Source organism: Berghia stephanieae, chromosome 2 (genome assembly GCF_034508935.2).
Source record: "Berghia stephanieae isolate SIO BIC M18660-M18661 chromosome 2, UCSD_Bste_1.3, whole genome shotgun sequence".
Lineage (NCBI taxonomy): Eukaryota > Metazoa > Mollusca > Gastropoda > Nudibranchia > Aeolidiidae > Berghia > Berghia stephanieae.
The window spans coordinates 29899598-29925649 of record NC_088361.1 but is presented as its reverse complement, the minus strand read 5'-3'; the positions used below and the strand labels follow the sequence as shown (position 1 = coordinate 29925649).

General features: G+C 36.8%; 1 protein-coding gene across 1 annotated transcript in view; it reads left to right on the top strand.

The window, feature by feature from the left end:
• Positions 1 to 26052, top strand: part of LOC144964677 (putative molluscan insulin-related peptide(s) receptor) — a 53081-nt gene that overhangs the window by 2612 nt on the left and 24417 nt on the right. The window contains exons 2-3 of the mRNA XM_078899186.1: positions 2955 to 3494; positions 25964 to 26052. The exon at positions 25964 to 26052 is cut by the window's right edge and continues 75 nt beyond it. Of these exons, the coding sequence (XP_078755312.1) occupies positions 2955 to 3494; positions 25964 to 26052 (629 nt within the window). The remainder of the gene's footprint in view (positions 1 to 2954; positions 3495 to 25963) is intronic.

Sequence of the window (26052 nt, the reverse complement as noted above, 5' to 3'; positions counted from 1 at the left end):
CTCCTTGCTTGTCCAATGCCGTGTCAGTCCCATAGACTAAAAGAATGTTATTAGAATAATTTGAACATTTAAATGGTTTCTTGCGGGCACGTTTCTATTTCTGTGTTAAACAAAGCATACCACGACATGTCCTACATAATGAATTCACTGCTTGGTTATGACTTGCAATTGTGTGGTCCATGCTGTAAGAGAAAATTCAAAATTGACTGAGCGATGTAAGCAATGATATAGTGAATTAATGAATAAAATGAGTTTTAAAACACTCTGTATTACTTCTCATATCCATGCATACATAACAGCGTACATAAAATTTGGAAAAAGAAAAACCAAATACTTCACCCAATTTGGTGAAAGAAAGGGGGGGGGGGCAGGAAAATTCTAACAAGCAGTTGAGCTAAGTTGAGGCCCAACACACAATGTCATTTAAAATTAAACATTAGCAAGATAATTCAAATTATGCAATTTAAAAATCAAATTAACTCATCATTGAAAAAGATAAAAAATAAAAATACAATTAACAATAAAACCGCAGCGAAATATTACGTTTCAAGAACAAGGCTAAAGAGGTAATATCATTATTACCTGACCTACCGCGGAAAAATAATCATTACAAAATAATGAAAACTGAAGAGTAAATGAAACTTACCTCATTTCGTAGTAAAACTTGTGCCTTGTGAATCACACCAAAAAAAATTTAAAGTTTATAGCAACGTTTTTTTAGAATCCTGAGGTAATTACAAGTAATTTTATTTAAATGTTATAGAAAAATATGTGAATTTGAATCACGGCTTGTGGAATAAGTACTGGAGATATTGAAATAAAAATTGGACCGATGGAAAGAGGAGGTCTGCGAGAATTCTTTGCATTTGGGTGGAATTGCATCGTCACGAAGATCGTGAGGTTAATTGGTACGGAAATCATCCATTGGTATCACCCAATGCACGTCAAATCTACGTTCTGGGAATTGATATCGGCTGACCGCTGTTGACCCCGGTTACCTGTCGGGTGAGGTTACGTCGGCGCTCGGAACAGCGGGAAACTAAACGGTCAGATTTATAGTGCAGATTAGACGCCGTGACCTACAATCTCTCTTCTGACTTTTTTTTTATGGGGAGGGGGGGGGGGGGGGGGGGGGGGCGAAGTTGTCAGCCACAGCACAGCGCCGCAAATTGAGCTAGAGAATGGTAGTTTGCTGACAGCCACAGTTGGATATTCAAACTTGGTATCTTTCGGGTATGAAGCAAAGCCCACACTGCCCCTTCCTATCAAATGTCATGGCAGTGTACGTTTTCCTCGAACTACAGCTTCCTCAACTGTTTTTGCATGTCCTGAGGAGTTTGAGGAAACTATGTTGGAGTGTAATAACAGAATTAGCTGATTTGTTACTCAACATAATTGAAATCATTGTACGTTTTATATATGTAAATTTTGTATATTTATTTGTAACGTAAATTCAGCGTCACACAGTGATGAATATGCATGATATAAATGCCATGTATTATTATTATTATTATTATTATTATTATTATTATTATTATTATTATTATTAAAATTGGTATTGTCCCAATTTCAAACACTCAATGTGCACAAATACTTCACATTGCAGAATAAAGTTATGGAGATTAGCATATTGTATATGGGACTTCCAATCAAGCTCCTGTTCACCTCATAAATTGATATCAAAATTATAACCTAACACGGCCACTAAAGTCAGCTGAAGACTCCCTTTCTATTGTTCTTTAACAATGTCTTTTTCTGTTAGTGGCCCATCTTGTGAAGTGTGCTTCCTCCAGATGTCAACATTTTTTCCTGATTTTCAGCCTTTGAAAATACAATTGCCATGATGGCAATATACGTTTTCCTCGAACTATGGCTTCCTCAACTGTATTTGCATGTCCTGAGGATTTGAGGAAACCATGCTGGAGTGTAATAACAGAATAGCTGATTTGTTGCTCAACATAATTGAAATCATTATATCGGAGCTTTTTTCAAGGGCATATGTTTAGTTTTGTACACTGAACTTCCCTTAAATATCGGTTAAATTTTAAGTTAATTTTATTATGATTTAGATCTTGAGTTTTAAGGGTCCGTTTCCATTTTATCTCTAACCTTTTTGTAGAATTTCAAATTTCATTGTATTGAATCAATTAGTTATGAATGTTAGTGAAAAACATTAGTATAAGTATGTGCATTCATCTGTTCCTGTCTTAAAATAGTCGAATTGGTAAATGATATATGAACTTTTAAAGCACCGCTGAGCACATATGTGGAGGTTGAGCGCTATATAAGTATGTTATTATTATTATTATTATTCCAAAGACAGAGTAGTAACCCCTCGCTTTAAGTCCAGTAGATCTGCAATTTCTGGCATTCACTTTGTTCATAGCTATAAACTGATGACTTAAATAAAAATAAAAACAAGCTATTATACAGACGAAGTTCTTAGTGGCCTGGTACTCATTTTATACCTGAGTATGGTAAAAGAATTTGAGTATTGAGCCTTTTCGAAGCTTTCAACTTTACATCAGGACCTGACCAACACAGCCATACTATGTTTGCATTTGGAATTGTTGGACTGCCCATACTAGAAAAGCTACCTCTTTTTAAGAAATAGAGAAATTTCTTACAATTTTATAAGCCAATCTGAATACAATGTTAGACAGTGATGCCAAAACTGCGGTTTCACCAAAAAAAAATACGGTCGAGCAAAAAATTCCGGATTACGGGCAACTTCCGTCAAATTCCGGTGAGGTTAAATTGTTCCAAGGATACCCCCCCTTTCCAGTCACTTCTAATACAACCACCACACTTGGAATGTAAGGATTTTTAACATGGTTAAAGGCAGTTTTTGCATTTGTGAGGCAGGACAGTTTTTGTCATTGAGGAAAAATATTGAGTTCTGTTTTTTCTGATCATTTCTTTTTTTTTTTCCCTTCCTTTCTTTCTCAATCCAGTTTGTGGCACCATGGATATACGAAACAATGTTACAAATTTACGTAATTTGGAAAACTGCACAATCATCGAGGGGAATGTCTGGATTTCCCTTATTTTACGCTCACCTGCCGAGGAATTTGACAAGTATTCCTTCCCCCTCCTGACAGAAATCACCGGTCATCTCATGCTTTTCAGAGTTAAAAATCTGCGATCTCTTCGGAAACTTTTTCCTAATCTTGCCATCATCCGGGGTCAAGACCTTTTCTACAACTACGCCCTTGTCATCTTCGACTTGCATTTAGAAGATATTGGTCTTATCAATCTGCGTACCATTATTAGAGGAGGTGTACAGATTAGCAAGAACAAGAGGCTATGCCATGTGGATACAGTTGACTGGTCAAGAATTGCAATAGGGGCTGAGCCATCAGAGCTCCATTTTATGGGCAATAAGGAGGAACGGCATTGTGCCAACTACTGCCCAGATACATGCCCCACTACGATTGTGGATAACACAAGTGCCAAAAGATGTTGGACATCAGATAATTGTCAGAAAAATCTCAGTAAGTAATTGGGTGTTGTTGTTGTTGTTGTTCTTCTTCTTCTTCTTCTTCTTCTTCTTCTTCTTCTTCTTCTTCTTCTTCTTCTTCTTCTTCTTCTTCTTCTTCTTCTTCTTCTTCTTCTTCTTCTTCTTCTTCTTCTTCTTCTTCCACTTCCTCTGACTTCCTTTTGGTTTGATTCCCCTGTTTTTTGTGTCTGCATTTCATTGGTTTCAGGTCATGGATGCAAGTTTGGTGGCTTACAGAGATCATAGGCATGTCTTCACTGAGTTCTTCAGCGTTACAATCACAATCACCACCATATCACCAGACCCATCATGCTAAAACCACCAGCACATCATAATTTCCATCTCTTCCACAACCACGATGTCATCATTATTACAACCACCACTGTGCCATAACAACATCATCATCATCTCAACCACCACATCATCATCCCTATCACCACTATTGCAACAACCACATCATCCCTAAGGTCTTCCTGTGGCGGGCAAGAGGTCACTTGCTGTGTCTTCTATCCCCTTGTATCTGTTTTCTGGGTTGCTTTGTCTTTGTCTTTGAATGGTATATCTTGGTTTTGTCCTGTATCTTGCGGAGTCTTTTGCTGAGACTGAGAAGGGAAACTGTCAAATATATAATGTTAGTTATTGGAGGTAATTTTTTTTTTCCTTGTAAATCATCTCTCTGTTATGAATTGTTTGTTATATTTTCTGTTTTGGAAATATTCTGTCAATATTTGAGTGTGTTCCTCTCAACGGAATCCTGTGCTGGTGTCTGGATGAGACTGTTAGTGTTAGGTGATCTCAAACTAAGTACTCAATAATGTGATCTTGGATTCGACATCTGTTCCCAATTTGAAGAATCCCCCTGGTCTTGCTGTTTCTTGAGTACCTTTACTTGTAATTCTAGAATTTTTTTACTATCCCATCCTCTTCCTGTTTACTGATGCTGAAATGACTAAATGTTTCGGAAGCGCTATAAACCCCCTAAAAACTTTTACAAGAAACATCTGTTGCGTCGTTACAACAACCGCCTCATCATCCTGTCTCTAACCGCGGCTGCTACAGCTATCATACATCTTTAAAACTGCTACTTCTACATCCAACACCACAGCATCATCCCTACCACCACTACTATTACCAGTACAACATGTAATTAAAATTATGTTTGCTAAAATTTTGGGCATAGAAATCACAGATACAATCATTTCTCTCAATTTTTTGCAAACATAGATTGTTTTGACTGTATGGTATAATTGGTCGAAGTATACCTCTCTCTGAAAACACAAGTGAAGTCTTTTGGAACTTGAATCTGTTGGAATTTTTAAAGATGATAGAAACATACCAGATCATGTTTAAAGTAATCCATGAATATTACGAGCAAGGAGAAGTCAAATTTTTCACTTGTAAATATGATAAAATGAAGACTTCGATAAAAAAGCTTTTGTGGTACAAAGCATCTCAAGGTCGGTCTATAGATAAAAAGTTATGAATGGTTGAAATTAAGAATCTGGGCTCTTTCTTTGACATAAACTTTAAAGTGAATAATAGTGTAGCCGACGGTGTAAAAAAATATATTATTAAAAGGACAATTTCGTAATTTGAATGGTAACTGTCTAGATTCTAGTCCCCAGCTATTTAATGACTTCACCTTGGAGAAGAAACCATACATCTATGGCTCTCCCTTGATACTATATTATTATTACATATTTTGTATACAGTGTTTAGGGGCATACTTGGGGTGGAATGACCCATAAATTAAGATTTAGGAAATGGACAGATGGTACTTATTGAATATTCTATATCTGCAGTTATCTCGTAGCCAAAAAAAAAAAATGCATAAAATTTATAAACAGTTTCAAGTCTTGATATCACGACATAAAAATTGTCATTGTAAATGTATTTTTTTTTAAAATACTGCCCTTCAGAACAGCCTTGTGAGACGTCGTCGCCTATGCATTCCATGAAAGAATGTGGATAAGGCGGAAAACGGACAATATCTGAGATCATCTACTTTGACAAGCCTGTTTTTGTCGTCTTTAATCCGTGAATAGGTGTCATATATCATTTTAAAGCTTGAAACATGAGTATTCAGAATTTGTAAAAATTATGAACTGGAGATGATTATGCTTGAAATAGCGGTGACATGGAATTGCATAATGAAAAGAACAGTTTACAATCTGAAGTGATAAATAGCTCAAAATACATGTACATGAGTCCGTTTCTTCAAATTAATAACTGACAGAATATTTTTTTTCTTAGTAGTGAAACTAGATTTATTATACAACATGGGACAATTACATAAGACAAGTAACGAAAAAATAATTTGTATAATATTTTTTCTTTCATTTCAACTTTGAAAAAGAAATGGGTCCTTATGGTCAATTTAGTTGTCAAAATGGGTGAAAACAACCCAGAAGTAGACATCTGCATTTTTCTCTTGTCTCTTTTATCAATTACACACCCTGCTCTGCACATACCCATAAATTATCCCGCTTTTCCTTGAGGGAACTGCACAGTGAAACCCCCTCTCCTCCATTAGCTGGTATAAAAGCAATGTATAAAGACATAGTTGATGATAAGTGCACTGCTTTAAACATATTTGATTACTCTGGCTTATAATAAGGCTTATAATTGCATGGAAGAAAGTCCTTCAGAACAACTACTCACACTAACATTTGTTGTTTGCTACATCACAGAGGTTAAAGTGCAAGTATATGAAGTATATTAGCATATGAATCTAATGAAAAGATAATATGTCTAGTAGAATCTCATTACAAATTTTAATCATTTTTTTTTTTCTGGAACACTTTAGATAGTTGTTACAATGCTGTACAACTTGTACAGCATTTTTTCCCTTTCAATGTGTTTTTGAGTATTAGGTGTTACTACTGATTTTATCCACATCGGTTAGCAAACTCGCAATTGGATTCAGCAGTCTGATGTCACGCCACCTGGCAACGGCGGCCATCTTGGTTCTAAACAAAGAAAATCATTACTTTTTATTCTTCATGCTGGCTAGAACTTTTCATATGCCTTTTGATCAGAATGTGTAAAAGTCAAAACATGATCAAATTTATGGGAGTTTTTCCATCTGGATACACTTTTATGCTCGCCGGAGAAATATTTCATATGGCGTCCGCCATTGTTCCGATAGTTTAGAGCCAGTGTTACTAGGAAGGAAGTGACGTTACGACTGTTGAAGAGTATTCTGTAGTTATTTTTCTCTCTCAAGCTTGGTTATCGAAGAAAGTGCTTTTTGATCAGTTGACCAGACTCTTGCCGCTGCATCCTCCTGGAAAGCAGAGAGTAATGTAGTGACACTAAAATTATAAGAGAGCAAACCATTTAGTGTAAATTGCTTGCAAAATCCAATTGGTTAGCAATTTGTCTTCTTAAACAATTAGAAATGTTCAGAATTGTGATTATATTGAAATATTCAACATAAGTTTCCAAAATTTTCATTTATGAACTGTATATATTCATCGACAATGTCCGAGTTCACACATTGCAGGACTCCAGTTGCCCATGCAGAAGTTGCAAGTCGAACCAAATGCCAGACATCCTTAACTTTAATTACACATCTGTATAGTCAATTGAGATCTGAGTGGACGCGCTTCAGAATGTCGGTTGGCGCGCTGAACGCGTTAGGTATTCCTTATTTGTGTTTGAGGAAAGTGGCAGCTATGTAATAATTATAATTATTGTAATACTAAGAAGAAAAAGAAGCATCATGAGTGTGTTGAGATACTGGGTAAGGCGCTTTAGGAAAACGTGTACTATAATAATAATAAGAAGATGACTAATGATGATGATAATAATAATAGAGTAATTATAATAATGATAATAATAGTATAGTGATTATAATAATAACAATGTTGATGATAATAATAGTGATGGTGATGATATTATTAGAAGTATATATAGTTATATTCGTATGAATTACAAGTCTCGTTTATCAAAATATTTTAATTTGCTTTTTAAATGGGTGCACGCAATGGATCTCGTCTTATTTCTTTCTTCTTCTTTTCTTTTTAAAGGGTTGGGGGTTAACATTGTTCCCGACAGCACATTTAAATGTTCGTCAGCGAGCACATAATAATTACTGGCAAATCTAAAATTTATGAAACTAATTTTAATATATTGAAATGAGTGCCTTGCAAACCTTTCTTAAATTAAGGGCGATTCTTTCTTCCTTTTTGACTCCAATGGTTATTTAGAGTATCTTTCGGCCATAATGATCGGTCCTTTGATCATTTGATTTATAAAAAGGTAGGTCGCGTGATCTCGCGTGAGAGTATAATATTTCATAAACAGCGTGCCTGCGTCCTCTCACCCGCAAGAAACGGTGTCTACGTTCGCTGAGCATTATGATCGGTCATTTGGTCCGATTTTGGTCATCGATAACTCAAAAGATATATGAGTGCCTGTTCAAAATAGCCTTTATTTTTCCGCAAATATTGCAAAAATTGTTCCATACACCCCATGTTAATTTTTTTTTTTTGCTAACGAGCACAACATTACTGGCAAATCTAAAAAAATATATTTAACTTTTTTTTACAGATTGATAAACGAGTAACTCGTTAAGCTTTTAAAAAAAAAAAAATAATAATAATAACGGTCATTCTACCACCCGTTGATTCAAATAATTATTTAGAAAATCTGCCAGGATATAATGATCGGTCATAATTTTAGGTTGGCAATCTCCATCTGGCCACCCTGTTGCCGGATTCACTTGCGCGCACCTACAGACTTTTTTACCGGACCGATTTTGATGGCTCAAAAGATTCGTCTCGATCTTTGTTAATTTCCACAATATAGTAGTATTTGATTAAATCAGGTAAATGCCTGTTCGTAATAGCTTTTATTTCCCCTCAAATATTGCGGGCTCTCCACTACGAATAATAATTGTTATTATTATTATTATTATTATTATTATTATTATTATTATTATTATTATTATTATTATTATTATTATTATTATTATTATTATTATTATTATTATTATTATTATTATTATTATTATTATTATTATTATAGTAATTGTGATATAAGAAGAAGATAGAGAATGATATGGATTACAAAGTCTCATTTACCAAAGGAATTAATTTTCTTTTTGGTGGGAGCATGCACATTGCCGTTGAAAATTGTATCTGCTTGCACATTTTCAGATTTATAGTACATATGGGGAAATAACTTGTGCTGTTGAAAGTGCTCTCGCTTATGTGGTGGTGGTTGTTATTGTTATTATTATTATTACTATAGTTGTTGTTGGTGTTATTATAATCATACAGCAACAAATTGGTGTTGTTGATTCCGGTTTGACACAGGCCAACTCACATGGAATGCGCATTACATCACCACACTTTTCGTTTTCGTTTGCAGTCAGTAAATAGCTCACAAATTCTAACTGTAAATACACTAACTGTGGGATTTGACTCATTTGCCTGTATGGCATATACTAAAAGTGGCTATGGAATTAAGGCATGTTTGCCAGGCCTCTGGAAATAAATGTTCACAGGGACGGAATGGGCTAAATGACTGAGGGACTATTTTGATTGGTTAATATTTAGTAACGCTCGAACCATTAATTGGAAACAAGCCGTGAGTTTATTCGAGAGATTATATCAGAACGATGACTTCAGTCCATGCCTACCACCTGGATCGTATGGCCTTCCAGCTTGTGAGAATTTTATTGTTGTTTTGAAACAATGAAACATGAAATTACGTACATTAAAAAAATAATTTCTAAATAGAACGAAATTGACTACACTCATGTCTTTGTTATTGGTTTTAGCCAGCCATTTTTAGTAGTTTCCACGAAACTGTATTTATCAGACTATAAACGTTCAAGATTACACATAGTTTTGTGTGTTAGTACGTTATTTCCGGTTGGCGAATGTTGTGAGCTTTTTGGCTAAGCGCAAAGCATCAATATGTTTTTTTTTTAGTGGACGATATTCAGAATCTGGATGGCCCTCTATTTTGAAGGGAGGGAGTGCATTCAATATAGTTTTGGTTAATAATGTTCACCATTCTGCTTACTAAATCAATCGTAACCAATTCACGAGTGTATGTTGTAATCTTAGATGCTTAAAGGCCTTCGGATAAGCTACTTTTGGTAACACTACTGTCTAAAGAGCGATTTACGCCCTATCTTACCGATTCTTGAGTGTATTTGGTTTGTCGTAAGATTAGCCTGGAAGTCAGCAAAACTTGTATATATTTGTAAAAAAAATATCAAATCAATTGGTGATATCCAGCGTTAGTAAGCATTGTCCTGTCAGAATATTTATTGCCATTTTGTCCGCTCCGTCCACCTGACTTTATAAAAAATTCCTGGCAACGAGAAAGTGTTTATCATCCCTTGTTTCTTATTGTACTACTTACAAAGAAAAGAGTTTCAACCATTTTAAAAATGCCGGAAAGATGTAAATAAATAAAATTGTAATAGATCACTTCCCCAATTTAATTTTTTAAAGATTATTATTTTACCCTTCGGGTAAAATTAAAAGTATTTGAGATGAGATGGATACGGTCGACCCGGAGCCATGCCGATTGGCCGAATCGGTCAGCTGACCGTAGTCATCGATAACTTATGGATAGATTGAAGTTGACGTCACTCGGGTCTTTCTTATTGTTTTTATTTGCCAACCATGTTTATGAGTAATTCTCACTAAGCTGTAATAACCAGACCATAAACGTTTAAGGTTACACATAGTTTTGTATGTTGGTCCGTTATACTTCCTGATGGCAATGTTGTGAGCTTATTAGCCAAGCGCATACTATCAATAGCCTGGCACTTAGACAAATGACGTCAAAATATGGGTCTTAGTGCGTAGCCATCGTAAAGTTATAATCCGACACTGACCAAAAATGACGCCACAAAACAAAATAAATCGTGGGTTGTATGCAATAGTTCAACAAATGAAATAACTTTGTTTCCTTGAGCTCCACTACTGACAACTCACTAGACGCTACACAAACCTAAAAAATGACGCCAAACTGCCGAGAGGGTTCTCGTGTCAGGCTATAGATAGTTCGAAGATGACGTCACTCAGGTCTTTGTTATTGTTTTTTGCCATCCGCGTTTATGAGTAATGCTCACTGAACTGTATTAACCTGACTATAGATAGTATGCGCTTGGCTAAGAAGCTCATATCATTGCCATCCGGAAGTATAACGGACCAACACACAAAACTGTGTGTATCCATGAAAGTTTATAGTCGGGTTAATACAGTTCAGTGAGCATTACTCATAAACGCGGATGGCAAAAAAAACACCAACAAAGACCTGAGTGACGTCATCTTCGAACTATCTATAAACGTTCATGGATATACACAGTTTTGTGTGTTGGTCCGTTATACTTCCGGATGGCAATGTTATGAGCTTCTTAGCCAAGCGCATACTATCTAGATAGTGACGTTATCTTCGAACTATATATATGTTAACGATGGCTACGCTAGAACCGACAACTCAATAGGCGGTGCAAAAACCAAATAATGACGTCAAACTGCCAGTCCTTTTGGATTTCAGTATCAGGCTATAACATAACGATGGCTACGCTAGGACTGGCAGTTTGACGTCATTTTTTATGGTTTGTATAGCGTCTAGTGAGTTGTTAGTAGAGCTCAAGGAAACAAGTTGTTTCATTGGTTGAACTATTGAATACAACTCACGGTTTGTTTTCTTTTGTGGCAAAAGACTGGCATTTTGACGTCATTTTTTGGTCAGTGTCAGGCTACAAGTTTACGATGGCTACGGTATCAGGTCATGAGTTTACGAAGGCCACGGTCAGTCCTACCGTCTGTGAGTATTTATCACAATATTTTGACACACTGATGAGGGAATTGCATCGCGACACATGACAACATGATGCATTTTTTTCAATCGCCTTTGTTAAAATTTTGAATGATGCTCAGGGTCTGTGGGGCTGATTGCTTCGGGTGATAGGGAATTGGATTCAGTAGTCTGATGCATGGGTGCAAGAGTGCCAGCTAAAGCCGGCCTGTCGGCCGATTGGATTAGCGAAAAAAAACGTCGCTGGCATTTTGCGATTTGGATTTGATTGATTTTTATTTGTTTATTTATTTATTTATTTTTTTTTTGTGATCCCACCATACCTGTTCCAAGACAGTCCATGAAAAGGAAGCACCAGACACCTATCATGGACTTCTTCACTTAAAAACCAAAACAAACATAACCCTATGTTATCCCCTGAGACTGTGATAGGACATTTTTTTTTTTAATTTTTAAGTTTATTTTTGTATATTTTAAAATTATGCAACTTGTGACAAGAAACATAACAAAGTACTGCATTACAACCTTTGGATTAAACATACAACAATTGTGGACTACTATTATGACTACTATTATGAAGACTAGATGCTGAGAACAAGACTTCAAATGACGAGGTAAATCCGTGAATCTTGCAGGCTTTTTCAGATTATATGTATGGTCATAAGTAGACTTGCAGGCTTTATGAGGTCCAGTTGCTTGCACCCATGCTGCTGTCACGCCGCCCGGCAACGGCGGCCATCTTTGTTCTAAACAAAGAAAATCATTACTGTTTATTCTTCATGCTGGCTAGAACTTTTCATATGCCTTGTGATCAGAATGTGTAAAAATCAAAACATGATCAAATTTAGGAGGGGGGGGGGGGGGTCCTCTGGATTAGCTTTTATGCTCGCCGGGGAAATATTTCATTACGGGCGTCTGCCATTGTTCCGATAGTTTAGAGCCAGTTTTACTAAGTTACCATTCGTCATTAGGAAGGAAGTGACGTTACGACTACTTAAGGAACGAATATGACGTCACTCAGCTCTTTGTTATTGTTTTTATACTGCCTGTTAGTGATTAGTTGTTAAAATATATCAACCAGATTACAAGTTTATACAGTTTTGTGTGTTAGTGTATTTAACCTGGTTGGTGGATGTTGTGAGCACGTTACCGAAACGAATAGTATCGATAATAATGGGGGGGGGGGGGGGGGGGGGGGGGGGGGGGGGGGGGGGGGGTTAATCGATCGAAAATGGAACCACAGGAATGTTTTTTCGACTAGTTTAAATAAATTATACGATAACAGGTAATTTTCAAGGTGTAAGTACTGTGTTTACGCGTTACTATTTATGGTGAGGGGTAGATAAATTGTTAATGTACATCCGCGGCGATTGATGCATTGCGTTTAGGTAAAACACTCAGAACATCCGCAAGCCGGATGTAATGAACCAACACACACAACTTTGTGTAATCCCGAACGTTTATAGATAGAACGAAGTTGACACCACTAGAACGAAGTTGACACCACTCAGATATATGTTATTGTTTTTAGCCATCCATTTTTATGAGTAGTTCTCTATATTATTATATATGTTCAAGGTTACACATAGTTTTGTGTATTGGTACGTTATTTCCGGCTGGCGAATGTTGTTATCTTTTTGGCTAAGCGCAAAGCATCAGAAGTCTGATTGATGTTATTGAGTGAGAGCTAATCATCAAAATGGCTGACTAACAACAATAACAAAGAGTCGAGTGACGTCAGTTTCGTTCCATCTATCCACAGAGTACCATGACAGCAGCATCATCTCTGTCTCTTGTTGTGTAAGGCCGGTCATTTGAACATAGGGCTATGGGTTGTTTTGATTTCCGTGTGACCTACCCACATAATGTTATGAGCTGATGAGACCAATGAGGTCAACAGTCGGTAAGAGAGAAGTATGGAGGAATGACCACCTCTATGTTTGTCTGACTGAAAGAGACATCAGACATTTGAATGACATCAACCACATGCTTTTTATTCTCTTCTCATCCCCCCTCTCTCTCTCTCTCTCTCTCTCTCTCTCTCTCTCTCTCTCTCTCTCTCTCTCTCTCTCTCTCTCTCTCTCTCTCTCTCTCCTCTCTCTCTCTCTCTCTCTCTCTCTCTCTCTCTCTCTCTCTCTCTCTCTCTCTCTCTCTCTCTCTCTCTCTCTCTCCCTCCCTCTCTCTCTCTCTCTCTCTCTCAAAGGTTGTTCTAACATCGTCTCATTTTCTTTGAATCTGTTATCCATTCATCGTTCAGTGCTTTGATTATTGATGCATTGCGTTTATCTTTAAAAAACACATATCACCATGCTGCCGGATATGACGTACCAATATGCAAAACGATGTATAACCTTAAACATATACAATTTAGTGAGAACTACTTTTAAAAAATGGCTGTGAGACAGCTGATTCTTTTTGTCTAAAGCAGATGGCGTCGCTTTTTAACTGTAAGTGTCGTAGACACCGCTTGGGTGTAGAAAGCAAGGCCGATACTATCGTAGCGTTTTTACTACTTTGTTTATTATTAAACAGGTCACCCTAAACTTTTGTGTAGTTTTTTTTCCGACCCGCACGTTCATGGTGTTATATATATATATATATATATATATATATATATATATATATATATATATATATATATATATATATATATATATATATATATATATATATATATATATAATATATATATATATATATAAATTACGACTTTGATATACCGTACTATGGTTTTAAAACATTAGCATGGCCCCGCGTGTTTTGTTTTTTTTTTGTTTTTTTTTTTTGGGGGGGGGGGGGGGGGGTTGTTTTTTTATATTTTTGCACAGCTTGCGGCCGCAAAATTAATTAAATTTTGCGACCGCAAAATCTGCACGTTTTGCAAATTTTTGACAAATTCTTTTATTCTTTTAAAAAAATTTTTTTTGCGAAATTTGCGTTCCCCGTTGTGATGAAGATTTTAATTGTAATTTTCCAAATCAGCATAATTTCTGGCAAAATTTGATTTTTTTTGTCCCATAATTTTGAGTTTGAAATTGCGTAATTCCGCGGGGATATTTCATTACATGGGTTGCATGTAGTTGTTAGGTGTGATACAACATATTTTGAAACCTGCAAAATTTACTTATTTTCTTCTGCAAAATTCATCATTTTCTTTGCAAAATTTTAAATTATTTTTTTCAAAACATCTCGGGGTCAGGAATTCAAAGCGCATTACAACGTCCCGATGCAGGTACTGTGACCCTGGAGGTCGCTGGTTCGAGCCTTGCTTCAGGCATTGTTTGTTTGTTTGTTTTTCCCTCGAGCAAGACTACTAACCCCCGATTTACTCACTTTGGACAACAAGGGCGATTCCTGTTGACTAGACATTGTGTTATTGTTGTTGTTTTTGTTTTTGTTTTCTGCTGATGTTGGGTGATGCCTAGACGACGGCATCCGGAAAGGTATCTTTCCTTCTTTTTTTCTCTTTTCTTTCTTTCTTGTTTTTAATTTAAAAAGAAAAATAACGATACTGTGTGTACGTGTGTGTGTGTGTGTGTGTGTGTGTGTGTGTGTGCTTGCTGTTTTTGATGTGTGTTTTTTGTTTTTGTTTTGTAAATTGTGATATTTTAAAGGGAGATATAGAATTTGTTGCTTCAATCGGGTTTGCAGTGCTATTGCACTGACCAACGACATCTTTATAATATTATAAGCGACGAACAAAACCTTCGTAACGTGACGATGCCTCACGAGACGTTAGTTTAGGTCACAAGGGACGGTCAATTACCATTGACGCGAATATACGCATGTTTTCTATTGCGACCTTAGGGTCTTTTCAAACACATCGATTCCCACCGTACAGGTAGACCGAGGCAGACCGTCACGGTTCCGAATAATTATCAACCCAAATCAGCTCCTTAGACATGAACAGATCACGGTTTGCTGCTGGTGAAAGTCCTCGTTGTCCCTTTCTTGCCCATTTCATCCAACAGCTCGAAACTACTAGTACTACTTCTTCTTCTTCTTCTACTTCTTTTTCCTCCTACTCATCTACTTCTTTTTCTTATTTTTTCACTCCCCCCCCCCCCCCCCCCCCCTCATAACCTCTCGCTCCTGGGCACTCGTATATGAGATTAATTTTAGGGAGCGTTCACATATTACGTCATCAAAAATTTGCCCTTTTTAGACCCCCCCCCCCCCTCCCCCAAGTCATCACTTGTCATCATTGACCTGACCCCCCCCCCCCCCCCTCCCCCAACAGATGATGACGTCATCTAATTTAATAAAAACTAAAAGATAACTTTAATTTCACAATATTTATTATTCGTTTTTCAAACCATAAACATTGATTATCAACGTTTGATAAAACACATTCAGACATTTTATTAATTTCAGAAACTGTTGATAATTTATGTTTTACGATACAATGGGGACATAAAATTTAAATTTGCAAAGATAAAATCTAACAAACATTATTTAAATTAGGCTACTTGGTGCAGGTGCTATTAAAAAAAAATTCAGAAAGTGTAATTTAAAATAGTATAGGAGGCAAATTATTTTATAGCATATTAGTCTTTTAGTGGAATGAATTTCTGTTTCAATTTCCAAACATAAAATTAATTGATTCAAAAATGTTTCTGCCTTGGACCTCTGGCAATGTACTATAAATAGTATCATCAATTTCATCTTCATCGTCATCATTTTCTCCCATTTGCTGTTCTTCTTGTATGCCGCATTTTCGTAAATGGTCTTTCATTGCTGTGATCGAGGAGTGATACCAATGAACATTTAGGGCAAGTTCGCCTTTTGAGAAGTGATACCCCTTTCCCATCTTGTTTCTTGAGAGATGGGCAATACTCATCATAGCAATTTATCTTTAGCTGTTTTGAAAGGAACAAACTTTGAAATAGGCTTAATTTGCCTATGTTTTGATGACATCATTCTTGGGTCTGACCCCCCCCCCCCCCTCCCCCATGTCAACACATGTCAACATTTGGTAGACCCCCCCTCCCCCCCTAGCTGATGACGTAATATGTGAACGCTCCCTTAGTGGTCTCTGACATGGCTCACGGACATATTTCTCTTGGTGTCTAGGCTAGGACTTCATATAGATGTCGCTGCTTGGTGTCCATTATGTTCCCGGTTTGAACCTCTTCCCCCCCCCCCCCCCCCTCCTTTTTATTGTCATTGTTGACAAAAACAACAGCTAGAATCAAGTTGACATCAATTGGGTTTTTGTTATTGTTTTTTGTCATCCGCGTTTGGGTAATTCTCACTAAACTAAATTAACCAGACTATAAAACTTTAAGGTTACACGGAGTGTGTTGGTCCGTTATGCTTCCGGATGGCAATGCTGTGAGTTTCTTAGCCAACCGCACACTATCTATTTTTTTAAAAAGCATGTAGAAGGAACGAAGTTTCCCACCCTCTCTCTCTCTCTCTCTCTCTCCTCTCCTCTCTCTCTCTCTCCTCTCTCTCTCTCTCTCTCTCTCTCTCTCTCTCTCCTCTCTCTCTCTCTCTCTCTCTCTCTCTCTTTCTCTTTCTCTCTCTCTCTCACACACACACACACACACCATCACTACCATCACCTCAGCTACCCCCACACGCACTTGCAAACACACACACACACACACACACACACACACAGGCACGCGCGCGCTACATTACGATAACAACTCTAAATGCGATTTGTGGGGGTGATGGTGGCGAGGACAAGGAAGCTATAATTCCCTGAGGCTTTGACGCTTAGGTCTGATTTCACGACAACGGCGACAACAACAAGAATAACAACAACAACAACATTATCGTCGTCGTCATCATCATTATCATCATCATCATCATTGTTAATAATGGTCAGACGACGGTACCAACATTAATAGTCACAATTATAATGACAATAACATTGTTAATCGCAACGATAAACATAACAAGAAAACATCGGCAATTAATTATAATAACCACAACAACAGAAACAATGACAATAATAACAACGACCAAAACAGAAAAATCAATAACAACAACAACAGAAAACAATGACAATAACAATAATGACAACAACAGAAACAATGACAATAACAACAACAACAACAGCAGAAATAATAACAACAAAAACGTAAATAGCAACAGAAAACGAGACCAGACGCCGTAGAGTGATGACGGGGATAGTAGGTGGGTGGTGTTGGTAGTTGGTTGGTTCCAGAGATCGATAAATTCTATCGACCACTACCCGTATTCTTTTTTTGTCTCAGTCTACACTTACATCGAAACTATAATTACATCTTTACAGCTGCTCTCCTGTGCTTGGGAATTATTCAAGGAAACACGTGATTTGTATATACGTCACCAAATTTTAAATTGTTTTTCACTTATCGGCTTTCGTGTCCTCCTCCTCTTCCTCCTCCTCCTCCTCTTCCTCCTCCTCCTCCTCATCCTCTTCCTCCTCATCCTCCTCCTCCGCCTCCTCCTCCTCATGATTATGATTATGATTATTATTATTATTATTATTATTATTATTATTATTATTATTATTATTATTATTATTATTATTATTATTATTATTATTATTGTTATTGTTATTGTTATTGTTATTGTTATTATTATTATTATTATTATTATTATTATTATTATTATTATTATTATTATTTTATTATTATTATTATTATTATTATTATTATTATTATTAACGTAGTTTTCATAGCACCTTATCCCGTATTTTAACAAGCCCAGAGCGTCTAAGTTACTCATATGCAAAATTTAACTAAGCAAAATTATTCTACAAATAAATGAAAAAAGATAGTTCAAGAATTTTGCATTAAGATTATCAGTATCTCCACCGTATTATCTTGGAAGGGAGTTCCGTAAAAGCTTTGCAGAATTGTCAAAAGAATGCTCGCCAATTTAGCAATTCATTTTTGTTTAGACGAAAATACGATTGTCATACTTCCATCGTTGGGATGCTGGGCTGTAGACATTAAGGGGCGGTTTGGGTCTAATTATTAGGAAAATCCTTCAAAAAATTAATTTTGAGATTTTGGTGGAAAGCGATATTTTATTATCTTGGAAATATTATTGAAGTCCAATTTCTCAAAATAGACTAAATGCACGAACAACACAGTTAAAAAGTCAACAGTTAGTAAGAAAATTCTGAAATACCGAAAGCTATTTTGCTATTTTCTCAGTATGTCATTTTTTAAGGGTACAGGATACTGTGTCAAACGTTTATCAGAATCTATTCAATGAAAATGTATGAAGGTTTCCATAGTTATCACAGAAATAATGTATTATGTCATCATAGAGAGATTTTTTTTTGGATAAAGTATATTATTTTGAATTATAATCCAAATTATATTTTTTTTACATCAATTTTGTTATAACATTTTTATTCGCAACTTTGTAATGCAATAACCAATGAACAATCAATCCTTGTCAAACCTAAGACCTTGCGTAAAATAGGTGAACAATCTTTTCAATTTTAACTTAACATGTTTTGTTTTATAAGACTGTAAAGCGCTTAGAGTCTGTGACAACGGGGTAAAGCGCTATATAAATGTCATTTAATTATTATTATTATTATTTATTATTATTAATAACAATCCCATAAGCTAAAGCTGTAAAATCTCTATATGGTGGCACAAAATGCTACAATGTTGATATGAAGGAAAAATATGGAGGTTATTCCTTCATTAGTTTTTGTGGAAGGTTTGCCACAAGTTTGTTTTTTTTTTTTTTTACGTGCCAGACCCCCCAAATCAGGTCGCGAAATGAAATGGGTGTCAACATAGATAATGTATATTTTTCACCAAAAAATGTTTTTAAACCTATAATGACGATGCAGAATGATTAAAACCACCCAATATAGTTTATTCAATGTTTTTAAAGAAAAGACCCAAGCTGCCACTTGAGCATTTCATCAATGTATTCATGACTATCATAGTGCAATGATTTAAAAACAATTTTACAAATGAGCCAATTTAAAAAGTGCCATATGCCAAGTGCTTATTTTGAAGTTTTTAATTTTATTCTTAATGGGGATATGTTATAGCTGGAACCTTAAATATGGGGGGGGGGGGGGGGGGGGGGGGGGGGGGGGGGGGGGGGGGGGGGGGGGGGGGGGGGGGGGGTTGACTGAAAGATGATACATGAAGTTTGTGACCCAAAATTTGACACAAACATGTCATGTGTCCACGGTGTGTTTTCTGATCGATGACGACAAAAGTATCACAGAAAAGAGATTCACAATCAACAAGAAATGGAGAGACAAATGTATGGAAATGTAAAGTTTTGAGTTAACAACTGATGCTGTATGTAATAAAGACAATGCCAACTTAGACTGAGCATATCTCTGCATTGGTTAATACTTGTTGGTGTTGCCTCTGAAAAAATCTTGATGATTCTAAAAACACTCTTTTATGCATCTTACATTGAATATTTTAAAATAATATTGAAATGACAAACAATATAACCAAATAAAATGTTTATATTCCATAAAGTTCTTAATATTGATAATGATTGATTACAGCATGATAAGTACTTGTCGGCTACATTATTATTTTACAGAAATGATCATACATCGCTGCTTCTAATGCCACCAACATTACTTTAATCATCTACTACTAATACGACCACCGCCAGCAGAAACGCCAACTCCACTTGTCATCATCACTAATTCCTGATAATACCAGTACATCAGTACATCAACACCATAAAAACGTATTTAAATAAGATACTTCCCAGTTTTGTCTCGCAGACTACCAACACAACTTAGAGTAACCGTACACGTTTATTGATGGTTTCCGTTTAGGTAAAATATTCACCAATCCTCCCCGCCAGGTCATTTGAATCAACTGAAATACCAATATTGCCTGTATATAGTGTAATGATAACCCGTCCTGCCGGTTATCAGGTCTGAGATTCGATCCCCAGTCGAGGAAGACTGATTTTTGGGGGTGTTTCTTTTCTCTTGTCTGGCACCTTTCATACACTCTTGTTCAGAACTTTATCTTGCTTGTATATTACACGTTTATTGTCTTGTTGAAAGAAACCGCCTACATTACACTCATAAGATCAATCTTAGACTACTCGAGTACAGTTTGGGACCCACGCCTATAATCTGATATAAAACCATTTAAAGCTGTCCAGCGCCGTGCTGCAAGATTTATCTCCAATGGTTATAGCCCCCATAGCAGCTTAACAGAAATGATCGCACAGCGTGATGGACTCCCTTAAGAAGACAGACTGGAAAGACACGTTTAACTCTTATGTCCAAAATTACAAAACAAAATGACGACCATCTCACCAGAACAACTAGAAACACAATGAAAGTCAAACATTCAAAGAACCCCCCCCCCCCCCCCCCCCCCCCCCCCCCCCCCCCCCCCCCCCCCCCGCTCCAGAACACTTAAAATACCAATCTACAAATTCAAACATCTTCAAGTATTCATCTGCACCTCTCACAATCAAAGACTTGTGAATTAACAGATTTAGACCCCCTTCAATCGAAGACTGTCAAACTACTTCGGCTTAAACACAAACAACGGATGCCATATCCAACACTCTCTCCGCCCTCGAATGTAAAAATGCTCAGAATTGAGCCGAATCGAGTAAGAATCACTCTCCTGATGGTCTAAATACATTAACAAAAAGCTAGTGACGTTAACCCCATTCATTCCATTATTATGCCGCAAAATAAAATACCAATTCTACCCGCCAGAACAAATCGTAACAAATACAAACCCTGTAACTTTATTGGTTATATAGCCCATTAGCTACAATTTAATACGAACTTTTCACCTCTCGGTCGTCCTGAAAACGGTAACAAAGAGTTGAGTGACATCAACCTCAACCATTCTATGTTATTGTAGACTTTTTTTTTTTTCTTCTTTTAAAGAATATACCACTTTTAATTTAATAACACCACCTTGATAGATTTGTATCTCAAATTTTATAAACAAAGAGCATTTGGCGCTCAACTTTTTCAAAATATTCTTGAATGTATTGGGTTTTGCCATAAAATCAGCATTGAAGACAGCGAAACCTGATTGTTTGTAAATAATATTATGTCAACGGGAGCGATCTATATTCAGTATTTTGTTCAACCGGATCATCCATTTGATTCTGTCTAGTGGTTGTATTTTTCTCAATAAATGCTAACACTACAAGCAGCGTTGTTTATGATAGTTAAAAACATACCCATGGGTCAGAACAAGCTGAACAAAATGACCTTTTGTGATGTTGGAGATTTCGAAAACTGTAACTTTTTATTATGTCCGTTCCAACTAACTCCCGTGCGCATGGAATATCCCAAATTCCTCCACAGTTACGAAATTTGGTGCCGTAATATTTTGCATGCGGGCTTATATTTTAAGTGACGTTACGAATTTTGAATCCCGATAATGATTCACCAAACAGTATTCTCACAATGCCGAATTCTTTTGACCATTTCATGTGTGCTGATTTTCTTTGCCGTGGGGGAAATAACCATAACAAAATTTCATTCAGTTTACCAAATAATTTTGGTTTTTTTAAAAATAGTCTAATAATAGATAGCATTTATCTAGTACTTCAGAGCGTTGAAAACATGCTCACAGCGTTGATACTTTATCTCTTCCCTGGTGGACAACGGCAATATAATATTGGGCGACACAAGCAGCCCGTTAGGTGCTTATACATTTTCCGACAAAAACATTGATATCCAAAACCAGGGTGATCCTCCGAATCTTTACGCCCGTCTCCAATAGGACGAGGACAATTTCTTACACAAATACATAACGCCCGACCAACTGTTGAGCAAGACAGCTCATAAAGGTCCGACAAAACATGTCACGAAATTCTCGCTGGTCACCCATCGAGTACGCAAAGCAAAGTGTTCGCCATTCTTGAATTATGTTCACTGGAGGGAGCTTTTAATGTAATCAGTGAAATATCACTGAATCTAAACTTCTCTGGTTATGTGCCATATTGCCATTCGCCGCATGTCATGAAAAAGAATTCCGCGCTTCGCCTCTCTGGAGAAACACTTGTCAATTTTCCTCATTGTGACAATTTTGCATGTTAAACCCATATTTTTATCAGTTTTTATGAATCTAGAAATCACAACGGCAAGCTCTGCCCCTGGCTTTCAACTATTAAATTGTAACAATTGGATTCAGTAGTCTGATGTCACGCGGCCATCTTGGTTCTAAACAAAGAAAATCATTACTTTTTATTCTTCATGCTGGCGAGAACTTTTCATATGCCTTGTGATCAGAATGTGTAAAAGTCAAAACATGATCAAATTCATGGGGTTTTTTTTTTCCTCTGGATACGCTTTTATGCTCGCCGGAGAAATATTTCACACGGCGTCCGCCATTGTTCCGATAGTTTTGAGCCAGTGTTACTAAGTTACCATGCGTCATTAGGAAGGAAGTGACGTTACGACTGTTGAAGAGTATTGTGTTGTGATTTTAACCCGACTATAAACGTTCATGGATACACACAGTTTTGTGTGTTGGTCCGTTATACTTCCGGATGGCAATGTTATTCTTAGCCAAGCGCATACTATCTATAGTCCAAAACAAATGTTTATGTCAAGCGTGTACAATGTGTACAAATTGCTGTGTTATTTTGAACCAAGGGGGCAATGTTATGAATCTCGTGAAATGTAAACCCCTGGTCACCCGGTTGGCGAGTTCAACGATCGTTATCTCAACATAATTCACTGTCTGTAATATTGCTAATGTAAAACATCAATATATACTGTAAAGAAGAAAAATATTGTAACCGATGTAGACCAGACTATAGATAGAATGCGCTTGGCCAGGGAGTTCACAACATTGCCCACGGCGTCTAATCTGCACTATAAATCTGACCGTTTAGTTTCCCGCTGTTCCGAGCGCCGACGTAACCTCACCCGACAGGTAACCGGGGTCAACAGCGGTCAGCCGATATCAATTCCCAGAACGTAGATTTGACGTGCATTGGGTGATACCAATGGATGATTTCCGTACCAATTAACCTCACGATCTTCGTGACGATGCAATTCCACCCAAATGCAAAGAATTCTCGCAGACCTCCTCTTTCCATCGGTCCAATTTTTATTTCAATATCTCCAGTACTTATTCCACAAGCCGTGATTCAAATTCACATATTTTTCTATAACATTTAAATAAAATTACTTGTAATTACCTCAGGATTCTAAAAAAACGTTGCTATAAACTTTAAATTTTTTTTGGTGTGATTCACAAGGCACAAGTTTTACTACGAAATGAGGTAAGTTTCATTTACTCTTCAGTTTTCATTATTTTGTAATGATTATTTTTCCGCGGTAGGTCAGGTAATAATGATATTACCTCTTTAGCCTTGTTATTGAAACGTAATATTTCGCTGCGGTTTTATTGTTAATTGTATTTTTATTTTTTATTTTTTTCAATGATGAGTTAATTTGATTTTTAAATTGCATAATTTGAATTATCTTGCTAATGTTTAATTTTAAATGCATTGTGTGTTGGGCCTCAACTTAGCTCAACTGCTTGTTAGATTTTCCTGCCCCCCCCCCCCCCCCCCCCCCCCCCCCCCCCCCCCCCCCCCCCCCCCCCCCCCCCCCCGCCCCCCTTTTCACCAAATTGGGTGAAGTATTTGGTTTTTCTTTTTCCAAATTTTATGTACGCTGTTATGTATGCATGGATATGAGAAGTAATACAGATTGTTTTAAAACTCATTTTATTCATTAATTCACTATATCATTGCTTACATCGCTCAGTCAATTTTGAATTTTCTCTTACAGCATGGACCACACAATTGCAAGTCATAACCAAGCAGTGAATTCATTATGTAGGACATGTCGTGGTATGCTTTGTTTAACACAGAAATAGAAACGTGCCCGCAAGAAACCATTTAAATGTTCAAATTATTCTAATAACATTCTTTTAGTCTATGGGACTGACACGGCATTGGACAAGCAAGGAGCACACTCATAATTTATGTGTAAAAAGTACACATTATAAAGCACATTGAACACACGACTCATTAGCTTCTTTGTATTTTCTCATTGCCAAGACGCTAATAATAAATAAATCAACCTTGAAACGGGTTGCACTTGCATGTTTGATATCGACAGAGTAGAATATAACAACAAATTCCAAAACGCAGGAGAGACTTTCAAATCTCATGCACGAGCCACTCACCCTCAGGGATGGTCTTATTGCCTCTGAATTGGACAGAATACCGCTTTACACAACAGGCTTACCACAGCAGATCATTCATTGGCAACCACTGCCACAAATACTAACAAGAAAAAGTCTACACTTCCAATTATCCAACAAACAAAGAACTGCACCCACGACCCACTCATCATTGACGACGCTTGCAGTATTGGATTAATTTTCGACAATATAAACAAGGCCTATAGTCATGTGCACAACTTTATTTCACACACAAAATCGATCAAAGCAGACACGATCCAATATATTCAAAGTGCAATAAAACATTACACGGATACATACAGAAAATATTTTCCAAACAAAATAATCCCAAAACAACACCTCCTTGAGTACCAGTGCATACCACACATCACTCAATATAAGTTTGGACTTAGACTTCTTGGAGAACAAGGCACAGAGACCTGTCACCAAACAACAGCAAAATTGGAAAAAAAAAAGAGCATCCGGCATTATCAATGATATGAATAAAATGCGATTTGTCATCAACGCAATTCAGTTAAAGACCAGCCCCAAACTACACTGACGAGTTTGAATGCTCGTAGCGGATATATTTGTGTTGAGGAAAAATACGTTTTTTGTGAGGAGAAGTATTTACATCTTCTCTTTATAATACATAAAATTCAGACAAATCCATAGCAACGTTTTTTTTTCTCTAATTTTTGAAATGTTGCACCCGCTATATTTTTTGTGTAATTTGTTACCGTTCATTGATAACTTATATTGAGAAATCTAGTAATACTATGAAAAAATAAAAAACACACAGTAAAAGTAGAAAATAAAACTTTTATACCAAGTAGTGATATTTCAACTCATTCAATATGGGTGTCTAACAGACAATAAAACAAAACATTGTTAAATTGAGTGAAACGGCAATCCCCGTTAGGTAAATTCCTCTCGGTGATTGACCGCTCACCGTGACCGGGTCAGCAGGTGTCAGGAACGGGATCCCGTCTCAACTAAACTGTTGTCGTTGTGTACGCTGTCATGCCATCCGGAAGTATAACGGACCAACACACAAACTCTGTGTAACCATGAACTTTTATAGTCCGGTTAATACAGTTTAGTGAGAACAACTCACAGACGCGGATGGCAAAAACAATAACAAAGGCCTGAGTGACGTCATCTTCGACCTATCTATTGATCATTTTGAGTACATGGGAAAATAATGATTTGCGTTAAGGTAAAATACAACACCCGCCAGTCGGATATAACGTACCGACACAGAAAACTGAACGTATACCGTCTGATTGATATAATTTAGTGAGTTCTAATCATAAAAACAACTGTCTTAAAACAAAAATAAAGAGCTGAGTGGCGTCAATTTCGTTCCTTCTATAGATCCCAATTAACAATTCGATCTGGGAGACAAGAGTCTAACAAACATGTCTGTAAACAAATGAATGGTGTTTACTATGGTTGATCTACTCACAAAATGGTAATATCTAAAATCGAGACTAAAAGGGTCTGTAATGATATTGTCGTTTTTTTCTTCATCCAGACTGCCGCTGCGGCGACAATCGGCCGTGTATGGACAATGGGACGTGTTGCCACAAGTTCTGCATGGGCGGATGTCGCGGTCCTGGTCCC